Source organism: Diadema setosum, chromosome 15 (assembly GCF_964275005.1).
Source record: "Diadema setosum chromosome 15, eeDiaSeto1, whole genome shotgun sequence".
Classification (NCBI taxonomy): domain Eukaryota; kingdom Metazoa; phylum Echinodermata; class Echinoidea; order Diadematoida; family Diadematidae; genus Diadema; species Diadema setosum.
The window spans coordinates 5,694,945-5,708,108 of NC_092699.1; the positions used below are offsets into that span (position 1 = coordinate 5,694,945).

A 13,164-nucleotide genomic window follows, 5' to 3' on the forward strand; every position below is an offset into this window, starting at 1 on the left:
GATGAAGAAATTTTTTTATTGAGATCAGAGACTAATCAAAATTTACCATGTCATGTTATATACAACTTTCAAAATCTGGACATTTATCACTTTATGCACATACTCTTCCAAAAACTCACCATATTCATAGGTAGACAATATAAATTGACTTTGAACCAATGCATGCTCTCCAAACTTGGTGAATTGCCTAGTTGCTTGTGAAAAGATGCCTCTCCAGTCATTTACTCTTCGAGAGTACTTTGCGCTCGATGTGTGATTATCAGAAAGCAAATGAAAAAATAAAACTCGTTCACGCTGTCTCTGTTTTTCCCATAGGGCCTATAACTAGAAACATCTGTATTGAGTGCCTAATAAATGTAAAGTATTATTACCTCCGCCAAGGGAGGAGGTTATGTTTTCGTTACCGTTTTTTTGTTCGTTCATTCGTTTGTTTGTCCATGTGCAAAATAACTCAAAAAGTAGGGAACGGATTTGGATGAAACTTGCAGGAGAGGTTGAGAATGACACAAGTAACAAACGATTAACTTTTGGTAGTGATCCGAGAATTTTGGGGGAATTTAGAAAGGATTTTTGATAATTTGGTAGGTAGGGTCAATGTACTTAGGAGTTCAGGCTGCGCGTATTTTAGGTTTGCATGCGCGCACTCAAGTGTGTGCTCTAGTTTCTGCTAGGGCGAGGCGCGCCGTGCAGCTGAGGGTTTATGACGTGACAAAGGCTTCTATATTGGAAAATTGGGCGACTTTCAGCACACAATGCAGTACGTATGGGTGGAAATCACAATGATCTCTTCTTCTTCTTCTTCTGGTTAAGTCTGCCTCCTTCAATAGCCTGAAGATTCTTGCAGACTGGAAGAATCTTCCAGTCATGTTCTTCTCTGTGGAAGAACATGATCAGTGGTGGAAATGAGCTGCATGCTTGGCGGAGGTCTGTGCTCTCAGAGTGCTTTTCTAGTTATTATTACTATTATTTATCTTCTCTTCCATGTTTTGAGGAATGCCGTCATATACCGAAAAAGAAACACAATGACCTTTGAATAATTATGTGGTAAGAAATATGCCACCACAGTAGCTTACAAACAGTTGACCAAATCCTTAGTTTCCATCCTGACATATCACTTTTTAAGTTGTATTATTTCCACTACATTCACCTTTGTATGGACTACTTGTGATACATCATCTGCAACACATTACCTACAGAAAATTATGAATAAATCCTGGAAGTCTCATCCCTGCAGTAAGGTCAAAGACCTGTAGTACTTCAGTTTTTGGCACAACTTTGGTCCTTGGTTGGCCATTTGGGCGCAGGAGTGGCTTCCATATCGTCGCTTTTTTCCCACTGAAGAGAGAAATATTCAGCGTTTCCTGGTCAACAGAATTGATGAGCCCAACCTCCAAGCTGTCTCTCAGCAAGACCATTTTCCCAGCAACTATGTGGTCCTTCGGTCTTCTTCCTTTCAATGATATCTGAAAATTGATAAATGTAAAAAGAACTTCTTACATTACTCATTAATTACGTAGTATGCAACAAGACTTGAATAAGTGTAGCACATATGTCACAAGAATTATAAAAGCATGGCAGTAAGCACTCTCTTAACGAACATGACTATTATAAAATTCCAGTAACAGCTTAAAAATTCACGCTGTGGCGTCATCTGTTGTATATTTTTTTTTTTTTTGTAATTGTATGGTTATGACAAAAATTTCAGTACAATGAAAGAAAATTGCAGTTCCTAAGGATTTCGTTATAGCGAGAGTTCACTGTAAGTTATTTTTGCTTTCAGATATTTTCCTGAATGAGGATATCATGGACATTTCTGTGAGATGTTGTGTACGTGAATTGACACTGAGGATATTGTTAGTGCACTATTACCTAGTGCATGGTGACATTTCCGTACATTGTCAAATTTGTAATGCAGTTTACTACAGTAAGAAGGCTGAAAACCAGTAACTTTCAAAATCCAGTATAGGACATAATACAAGGTAAGGAATTGTGTGTAATGGGGTTAGAAATTGTGCCTGAGGGACATAAGAAAATTGAATTACCCGCGGAGCCTGACGCTCTTTGTGGAGTAAGGGAGTAAGGAGAGTTGGTTGAGCTTCGCCGCTTCTTGTCTGAACAGTTTGGGGTGCAATTGGCTGCTGTTTCAGAGATTGGAGATACCAATGTACTGGAGGCATGTCATGTTGTGGATTCTCAAAGAAGCTTTCCCACCAATCCCTCTGCTCTGCACTACTGAGATGATGCTCTGCTGCTGAAATGGTGCGCTTGACCATGTCCAAATTCTGCCTGTCATATGTTGCATCTCTCAAGTGTGGAGATCCTTCAGGCAAATTAATTTCTTGCCTGGCACTCTGCGTAAAGACTTGGATAGGGTCTTCATAGGACCTGGGCAGCCACTCCTCATCCTGGCTCCACTGTTTGTAGTGCAGCACAACGTGACCATCTTGAGACCGTGTCAACCTTTGAAGAAGTTGATTAAGGAAAATATGTATGAAGTTTGAATTTCAGACACTGTCAGAGCATTTAGCTAGCATCTTTACATTTATTACAACACTATTTTATAAAGATCTTGATAAACCCTATATAGCCAGGGTAATTTAAAAAAAATTTTTTTGGGGGGGACCTCTTAATCTCCAGGAAAGCAGTCATTGATTTGATTTTTTTAAAACATTTTTTGTAAATCATGCTAATTATAATTCATGCATTTTTTTCATCAAATTTTAATCCCAAAGTCCCTATAAATAAAAATTCAAATGAGATAAATTCTTTCTGAATATTTTCTTCAGTATTACTAACAAATTAATGTGAGAAAATTGCAGCATCAAATTGAGTTTCTTATGTATCTTATTGTTTTGAAAACTCGTTCATATCTTTGGTTATAAATTGTGTCGTATTTCTTCACCTTTATTTTTGTTTATCATTGTTTCTCTTTAACTACATATAGTATAATTTGATTGTACTAGATCGGATTGAGCATTTTGAATATTGTGCAGGATGAGCAAAATCAATTATCACAATTGACTTCCCCTATGATAAGCCATGATTAAATGGATATGCATTGCAATGAAAACAAGACATGGTAAATGCTGATAATTCACTGAAATGTATAATAAGGCGTGTACCACATTAAACATACATAACAGCATAGACATACCTGAAAGCATGCTGAGCTGAATGTTGACTTATTGTGGTAAGGAATGGTTCAATCCAGGATTTAATATCAAAGACTCTTCGCATCCTTGAAGCCTTCACTACATGATTCATCATCGACTCTTCAATCACTTGCAACAGCTCAGGTACAGTCTTTGCAGATTTTTGTTTGAGGGCACGTGACACACAACTGAAGCGCTGATCTATGTCCTCATGAGTGTGGCCAACCATCAGGAAAGACAACTGAACCTGAGGAATGAGGAACAGAAATTCCTGAAATAAACACAGTTTTCCAATGTAAATCTGAAATATTTATAATGTGATAAATGTGCATGAGTGCACAAAATTATTCAACTAATCAAACTATAGAGCTTTTCATAGGATCTGTGTGCAGAAGAATGTTGGGGCAAATAACATAATAGTATACCTAGACACACACACAAACACAGTCACACAAAAGGAGATGATAATCATGTAGGTGGCAGGAATGAGTTTGGTGTATTTTAATGCACACAGTTACTTGTATTTTTTTTTTTGAGTAGTTTCAAAATGTATGTAAGCCACAAGGAACTAAGCAAATTTTGGCCATGATTGTATTTTGCTCAAGCTATCATTGTAGGAAACTATTAAAATGCCACATAACTGCATCTCTGAAGAATCATGTAATACTTCATAAAGCCACAAACAGCATACCTCATCGAAGATATGCGTTGCCACGAGATAGCCCATGAATCCTATGAAGTATCTGTTCTTATTCTCCCTGTAGCAATTGTCGAGCTGGATGTAGAGTGTTGGGGGAAGAATGCTGCCATTACTCTCCTGGCAGAGAGCATCCAATAAGCAATTTAGCACCATGTTAGTGTCTTGGCCATCCTCCAGTGATACAAAAGTATAGAATGTCCTTCCATGCACAAGGCATCCCTCGATGTGTGGCTGCAGCCTGTACCTGTCACAGTCCTGTTTCAATACAAATTGCAATAGTATGCAGAGGTTCAATAAACGTAATTGTATATTTTGTTTTATTGATTTTCACCAGAAGGCAATGATGGGTAGTTCACTCCTTATCTGGACTCAAAGGTTGGTTGATTGCATCTGCAGCCTACGCTATCATCTGTGTGTGTGTGTGTGTGTGTTTTAAAGCCTACATAATATTATAATTTCTATGAGACTCTTGAATCTGTATTGAGTCTGCAGCGGACCCATCAAGTTTTTCTGAAAAATAGGCTTTCAGATGAGACTATAAGGATTAGAGAAAACAGTTGTGTACCATTTCTGTGGAACAAAAGCAACAAATCAAGGAATTTAAAATGCTAATACAGCATGTGTTCTGCATTGATGGAAATTACAGATAAACTGCAGTTTTACCTTGGGAGTTGACCAGCCTCTGAAGTGAGGAAGATATGTTTTAGCTTGATCCATGCCATCAAGGATAATGCTCATCTTGGCCTTGCTGTCACTGAGTGCCTCAGCCTTTCTCTTGTAGTAGTGTCTCCTCTCTTGCCTGGCAATCACAGAATGCAAAAAGTGCATAATTAAAGTGCATAATTATCACTGAATGTCCCATCCACAAACTGGCTGGGGGCATCATATTCACAAGATCATTCTATACCAAGAAGACAAACCGTACTCCTACCTTCAGAAAGAAAAGTTGTCACACCTTGTTCGGTGTCGATGATGAAAGTCATTTTGCACAAATACTCTTATTAGGAGAATCAGCTTAAAGTTAATTACTCAATGAAATGGGAAGCTGTAAACTGCACAAAGTACATACTGAAGATATTCATTGTAAAATCATTACAATTAACTTACCATTGACGATTTAAGTGCTCATCTCTTTCCTTCTTCAGATTCATTCGTGTGATGGGGTCAGAGGTCTTTGGAATGATGTCCTTCACTAGAACACAAAAATTGCATTTGGTCATTCGCGTCACCTGGAATAAAGATGAAAAGAAATGTTTATCATTTCTACGCTGGCTGATTTCCGCCAAAAGAAAAACATTTTTTTTTTTTTAATTACGGCGTTATAACGCCCTAATTATGGCGTTATAACGCCCTAACATTAATTAGGGCGTTATAACGCCATAATACGGCGTAATAATGCCCTATTACGGCGTATTTAACGCCCTAATTTACGGCGTTATAACACCCTAATATTAATAGGGCGTTATAACGTAATAACGCCCTGATTAACGGCGTTATAACCCCCTAATATATGGCGTTATAACGAATAATATCGACGTAATAACGCCCTAATTTACGGCGTTATTATAACGCCCTAATTTAGGGCGTTATTACGCCCTAATTTACGGCGTTATAACGCCCTAATTACGGCGTTATAAAGCCCTAGTTTACGGCGTTACAACGCCTTAATTACGGCGTTATTAGGCCCTAATATTAATAGGGCATTGCAACGCCGTAATACGGCGTAATAACGCCCTAATTTACGGCGTTATTAGGCCCTAATATTAATAGGGCGTTGTAACGCCGTAATTTTAATACGGCGTAATAACGCCCTAATTTACGGCGTTATAACCACCTAAAATACGGCGTTATAACGCATAATTTCGGCGTAATAACGCCTTATTACGGCGTAATAACGCCCTATAATTTACGGCGTTATTACGCCCTATTTTACGGCTTTACAATGCCCTAATTACGGCGTTATAACGCCCTAATTACGGCGTTATAACGCCCTAATTACGGCGTTAAATACGCCCTAATATTAATAGGGCGTTATAACGCCGTAATAACGCCCTAATTACAGCGTTATAATCCCCTAATATACGGCGTAATAACGCCCTAATTTACGGCGTTATTACTCCCTAATTTACGGCGTTATAACGCCCTAATTTACGGCGTTATTACGCCCTATTTTACGACGTTATAATGCCCTAATTACGGCGTTATAACGCCCTAATTACGGCGTTAAATACGCCCTAATAGGGCGTTATAACGCCGCAATAACGCCCTAATGACGGCGTTATTACGCCCTAATTTACGACGTAATTACGCCCTAATTTACGGCGTTATTACACCCTTATTTACGGCGTTATAACGCCGTAATTAGGGCATAACAGGGCGTAATAACGCCGTAAATTAGGGCGTTATAACGCCCTATTAATATTAGGGCGTTATAACGCCGTAAATAAGGGCGTAATAACGCCGTAAATTAGGGCGTATCGACGCCGTATATTAGGGCATTATAATGCCGTAATTCAACAAGTGTTTTTCTTTTCGCGGAAATCAGCCACCGTGCATTTCTATGTCTCATTCCAAAAAGGTCAATATTGGAATTGCTTAAAATATCTCAGGAAAAGAGAATTAATGTACTGATTACAAGCAAATAACGGCTTTCTTAATTCATACTTGCTATTGCTGGTATAAATTCTATTAAGCATAGACGTGACTTCTTCAGCTACATTCGGTGTTTATTTAGGTGTATAACCACATCTTTTTCTTTTTTGATATAGAAAGGTTCACAAAGACAAACTTACCTTTGGAAATGATACATGGCTGAAGTGTTTTCTCCACAGTTGATAAAATTGAGTCTTGGAGATTTGTTCATGCTCTTTCGTAAGACAGGTCAAATACTCTTCGTAAATGTCTTTGATGCTTGTGCAGCACGGTAAATAAACTCGACCACTCTCAGGACATGTATCTCCCATCTTCAGGATAAATGTTTCCATGTAACCAACAGCACCATGCCCTGCAAAGAAACAAAAAACAAAGATACATCTATTAATACAGGTGTCATCAAAGGTGTTAATCCTTCATTTGTTTGCTTTGGTGTAAAAGTAAAAGCTTATTACTGAATATACATGATTGCACACATGAAGAAGAAATAACGAATGAACAAAATGAGATTAACAACAGCTGACTAATAGGCATATAACCACAAATATTGTAGATGTAAAAAAAACCAATCTGATCTAGATAAATGTGTGCTTTTCTGCTTAAAGTTTGTGTCTTCCAGTGTCAGCTTCATAAATTGTAGAATGTTATCTATATGATCATACAGTGTACTTATCTTTAATAAGGAGTTCCTACCTGCTTTGCATGCAGCTGTAATCTTTATAACATCCTTTAAACAGTACACTGTTTCGCTCATCATCTTGAGAAGTGCCCTATTTAAGTTTTAATGTGTAAACTGCTGAAGGCCACTTGAGTGGGCCTAATCTAAACATTTTGTATCTTTTTGTTATTAAGAACAAGCATATTTGAGAAAATCTATAATATTTCATTCAAACACATTTAATTTATCAAGCTAAAGCAGAAAAGAAGGTTTAATATAAATAAAACCAAGTGAATGCCATATGTTTTGCAGAAAGTACCAGGTTCATAATATGGGAATTCACAGACACTGATGACATGACACAATTGATGCAAATATCTCAGCAACAAAAAGGGATAAATACCTTATTTTTCCCCTCAGTCATATTCAATGTACAAAATAATTATCGTAATAAATTTGGAAAACAATGCAGGAAAGTTTGAAATAGACCTATATTGTGAAATGTTTTTCCAACTACAATTATGGTACTTGATATGATATGATAATTTACTTTTGGCAAAAGATATGAAAATTATTTTTGAAATTTATCGAAAGGATAAATCTATCCTCTCAAAAAGAAGGTGTAACATGACATAGGCACTCGAAATATAGTACATGTACTTTTAAATAATTGTCAAAATATTTGTGTTGCCCAAAACTAGAAATGCTAAAAGTATCCTGAGCATTTTATGGGTTTAAACAGTTTGTGTGAGTTATAGGGGCATACAGACTAAAAAACATTGATCCAGTGCATAGCGATTGTGCTTATAGAGTTGATTTAAGTTACATTTAAGTACGACTTTAAGAAATTGGTCACATAAAGAAATTGGTCACACTGCTTACCTTTCTGGCCCTTTCCATTGTTTCCTACAGCACAAGGATCATGAACATGTCCGAATTTAAGTAAATTCCAGGCCCTGTAAAATGTTTTCTCTGAGAGTTTCAGCATCAGCAACCAGGCATGTCTGTAGATGAGGAGAAATATATGTTAAATTTTATGCGGAAAAAACGAATTCCAGGGCTCATGTGACAGAATAAAGAGATATTGTTTGCATTGGCTCATGACAAAGACAATAGACATGATTTGAAAAACACATTGTACATATTGACAGGACAAACATGGACAAACAGGCATTTAGGGCATTTCATGAAGCGTTTCGTCAGATATTTTGTCTGACAAACTGTTAAAAGCTACTGAAATCCTTGCATCTGATTGGCTCATAGCAGATTTGTCCAATAAAGTTATCGGACAAAATGCTTCATAAAATGCCCCCAGTACGTCGTCCGTTTCCTCCAACACGGACGCGTACTCTATCAAGATTTATACAGTGTACCGAGTACTGTATTTGCATTCAGACTGCAATGTATTGTGTACATTTTTGCCATAGGTTTCTTGTGTGGAGAACTTACACGAATCTGTATATGTGGGACTGTATAGAGATCGCCGTGTGCGATGAAAAGATCGTACACATGGGTCAGTTTGCATCAATCTTATCCAAGTCAAAATAATAAAATATGAAGTGAAAACATGCAGGATAGGAGTTTCAACATCTTTAAATTCTGTGAAGGGGTATAGTTCCAGTAATATCGGCCTCATAAATGATTTGTAGAATAGATGAACACTGCACATTCAGTGCAGCAGTTGTAACTGTCTACTAAGCACTATTAAACAGCAGTGCTATGGGTTTCTAGCAAAGAGTATAGAAGCTATAATTACCCGGGGCCAGCGGGATCTAAGACAGGTAAATAAGGATCCCTTTGACGTTCGGTAATGAATAACAATAATATTCAACTCCCAACGATGATAAAATAAATGTCTGATGTTTGTTTTTATGTTCGGAAGTAAGTAGCAATAATATTCACCTCCGGAAGATGTTAAAATAAATGTCGAATGTTTGCTTTGGCGTTCGGAAATGAATAACAATTATATTCAACTCCGTACGATAATTGAATAAAAGTCGGATATTTGCTATTACACTTCGAAATGAATAACAGTAACATTCAGCTGCGTTTGATGGTAGGGTAAAAGTCTGATGTCTACCTTGACGTTTTGAAATGAAAAACAGTAACATTCGGCTCCGTACGATGCTAAAAAAAAATTGTCAGATGATTCATTTCTCTTTCAGAAGTGGACAGCAGTAACATTCGGCTCCGTACGATTACAATGTCGGATGTTTGCTTTTAAATTCGGAAATGAATAACGGTAATATTCTACTCCGTACGATGCTAAAATAGATAACAGATTGTTGCTTTAATATTGGAAATGATTAACGGTATGAATCGGCTCAGTTATAGATGCTAAAATAAATATGTGAAGGTACAAACAATTCCCCGGAAACTATTCTTCCGTTTTCGATGGTACAAAATCGTATCAATGAACATTGGTATTTTGATGAAATCATGTATCTAAATCCGTTGTCATTTTCATGGCTCACCTCCAGATCAGATCCCCATCCACAATGAACTTCTTGAAGTCTGATGACGCGGCCATGCTTTGCATCAGTTCTATAATTTTCATATGTCGGATGCTCCCTTCCTTGTACTTGTGAACACGTGTTCGCCACAGCAGAGCAAGGTCTATATCAATGTTTGACAAACAGTTGTTACCACACCGACACTGTGTAAGGATATCATTCTGCACGTCCGTCCTTTCCAGGTATGAAAGCCTGCGTGTGGTGGATCCTGTTAAACAAACAAGTTAGTGAGCTTCAGTCATAGGCGTCGCTTTCAACAAACAAAAGGAAAGAAAAATCAACACACTAAAACATGCTTTTTTACGTAATTACATTTCATGTGTTGTGACTGGAGCGAGTTGAATCGATACAATGATCCTCTATCTCCTATAACAATCAGAAGGATCGCAGAACCGTGGGGGACTAAGCCCTCACACCTCTTTGGCCAATGAAAAGGAATAAGTAAATAAATAGGTAAATAGATTATTGAATAACATCAGTATATAAACACATTCCATAGAAAAATATGAAAATATCGCTTTAGCGACTGATATGCTTCTTCCATTTCATATTTATCTAAAAAAAAAAAAAAAATGGTGGTATTTTAACATCATCGTCAAACCTTTTGATCCCATGGCCCAAATCTTGCAAACTATTGTGCGAGTGCACCCAAAATTTGGCAGGCACAATTTCGTACACACACAATGAATGTCAAGTTTCATTTGGTTATAAACCTCAAACGCTTTTAAGTTTAAAGCGTGGTCTACAAAATCGATTACGGTCGGATATGGACGGATGGAAAACCCGAAAATGCTTATGGCAATAAGTCGTAGCGGAAGCAAAAGAAATATCTGGAAAGAGTCAGGGGATAGGGATAATTCGGAAAACACCCATTACTTGATTTATTAAGGTTCTTCCCGTCTTAGCGTGATGGATAGGGGTGAAACCATTGATCATTGGCCACCTAGCTACCCCTGTCCCGACGCCCTGCCTCTCAGAAGCTAGGCCTATATACACCGAGGCGTCGCGTTTTTGTTTTGTTTTTTTTTTCACGACGGTCATTGCAAATACAGTAATACGAAGCTATATTTCGCATGACATTAGTAACATTCCTTAGTATTTACAGTGCATTCTGAATACAAGCTCTACGTACTTTACACACGAATTGCACATTTTAAGATGCACAAACTGCTACATCTTTGCTCACGTCTGTTGTCTTGAATTATTATTACTCATGAATTTAAAGGTCGCAATTTCTTGCGACCATCCTACAATGATGGCTACCACTCTACAACTTGTATAATAGTCTGATGTGATATGACGCCATTGGTAGCTCTAAATCGTGAATTATAACCACGTATATAAAGTATACAGACAGGGTAAAATTAAAAAATCAAAACAAACAAAACCTATCGAGTCAACTTACCATGTTTTGCTGGCTTTTTGGATGCTGCCGATTCCATCCCTCCAGAAACCTTTTGGAACGAAAACTCCTCTTTGCGGCAGAACTGTTATACTGTCAGTGGTGCACTAACACCTTACTGTTGTACCGTTGTTGACATGAATCATTCCGGAAAAAGGAATTCATGAAAATCCTAATCTAGGACGTACACGGACTACGTATTATAGAAGGGCTATCCTACCAGGGAGGATGGGAAGATTCTCACCTCCCTGATCCTACTATATACACTTCTCGGTCACCTTACACCTTCGGTTCTCCAGAAATACACCATAAAACGTAATCCTCTAAAATTTGTCGGCGTAAACAAACTGCTTCCGTTCGCCCTTACTGCACTGCAAAGAAAGCTGAGTGGTCAATCTTTAAAACAAACAATTCTTGTAGACATGCAGTCATCGCTGCAGCAATTCTCCCATGAAGTAACTTTCATGAACAAGTAGAGTAACTATAGCAGTATATGAGCTTATTCAGTACGCTGCAGTAAAATGCATTGGAACACACAGGCACAAGAGCAATGATGACATGAGTCTCGTGTATCTTTCGTTATTACAATTTCGATCCATCAAAGGTGCAAACATTCCTTTTGTCTTCGTATACATGTGGATTGAGTGAAAGCAATAATTAGTATACTATAGGACATCAGCAAAAGTTTTGGGATAATCATACAATCCGTTCAAAAGTTATGAATTTTTAAAGTATTTGCGCAGTCACTGTTGATTGAGAATACTATGTACTAAATTTGGAAGAACGGTAGGGGCTATTAAGAAGAAATTAAGATAATTTCACACTTCTTAAAGTGCATATTTCCTCGACTTGTCACTGACGTATTTCCACCTGCCTTCTGAAAGAAGGAAAATGTTCTTTTATTATGTTAGAAAAGTGAATGTTTAATTTTCTTTATAATTATTTCCTTTATCTTCTATACTGTGTGACATCACAGGCTGTAGTAGTCTTATCATCCAGCAATAACTGAACAGAAACTAATATTCATATTGTGTGAACGGATTGTCCTATTTTCCTTAACTGTAGTGTCACTGATGTGTTCTTCCAATATTGCTACATCAATCCCACAATACATGTCTGAAAGGTGATCGTGTCCTTTAATCAGGAGCGGCGTCGCGCTGTCAACGCTGCCTTTGTATACTGATAACTTGCTTTCATTAGAGTGAAATGCGATGACTATGCCCTCCTTTGATCGATGCGTTATAGGTATTCCCTCCTAATTCTATCAGATTAACATTCGATTTAACAATGCGATCTTCAAATTCGAGTAAATTTGAATGATCACCGCGATTAACATTCAAAAAGGTCACTGTCTCATTCAATTTAATTTCATCAACATGCGATTTCGCGAGTTCCTCAAATTTATCAAACGTGTAAAAGGGACGTTCAAATTAAAAATGCACGTGCTACGCGATCAAATTCGCATATGCTCAGCCGTGGAGAATTCGAATTCACGATAAGGCAAACATTCATAACATGAGGGCAGTGTGTTTTTTGTTGTTGTTGTTGTTGTTGTTGTTGACTACTACAATGTAGTATATTCTTTGTAGTATACCCGATTATGTTTGAATATACAACCTCAATGAGCCTTGAAATGGGAATTTTGCCTGATAATAGCTTTAAATAGCTCGCATAACTCAAGTTCCACTATAAAGACATAATTATATTTTATTCACGGCTGCTAATTGAGTAAAGTGTGCATGGATATGGCCGTATCTCGAATACATGTAGGCCCTATGGACGAACTCATCTTTCGCGAAGCATGCTACAACCAGCACGACTAAATATCTGCGAAACTCTTGGATGAAACAGGTCTACAAGGTACAACCATGGAGCTACCTAGCTCCATGGTACAACTGAGCCGATTGTGGCATCTTGTCATGTAGGCCTACACAAACACGGGGAATGGAGGAAAGGAATTTAAGATTTGAATATGAATGTGGAAATGTGTAACGTATGGCCATTCCCTGTAAAATTAATGTTACATCCATTCATCCCCTAATTGAAAGTGGAGTAGATGCCCATAGGAAAGAGAACGGTATAGAGCC

General features: G+C 37.6%; 1 protein-coding gene across 1 annotated transcript; it reads right to left on the reverse strand.

Moving 5' to 3' along the window:
- Positions 1-1,190: 1,190 nt before the first annotated feature.
- Positions 1,191-9,692, reverse strand: LOC140239203 (uncharacterized). Its single transcript, XM_072319084.1, has 9 exons — positions 9,637-9,692; positions 8,045-8,166; positions 6,645-6,856; positions 4,960-5,081; positions 4,516-4,651; positions 3,844-4,107; positions 3,155-3,399; positions 2,043-2,460; positions 1,191-1,463 (listed from the first exon to the last, which is right to left on the reverse strand). Exons 1-9 carry the CDS (start codon positions 9,690-9,692, stop codon positions 1,191-1,193), a joined length of 1,848 nt encoding a protein of 615 aa, XP_072175185.1.
- Positions 9,693-13,164: the final 3,472 nt, after the last annotated feature.

What these genes read in the sequence shown, in the direction of transcription:
- LOC140239203 (XM_072319084.1), bottom strand. Translation starts at nt 9,692, where the DNA reads ATGGCCGCGTCATCAGACTTCAAGAAGTTCATTGTGGATGGGGATCTG. An exon ending in GAGGCTGGTCAACTCCCAAG is followed by an intron (nt 4,108 to 4,515) that starts GTAAAACTGCAG and finishes GTATTGAAACAG; the next exon opens with GACTGTGACAGGTACAGGCT. An exon ending in CAACGCATATCTTCGATGAG is followed by an intron (nt 3,400 to 3,843) that starts GTATGCTGTTTG and finishes CTCATTCCTCAG; the next exon opens with GTTCAGTTGTCTTTCCTGAT.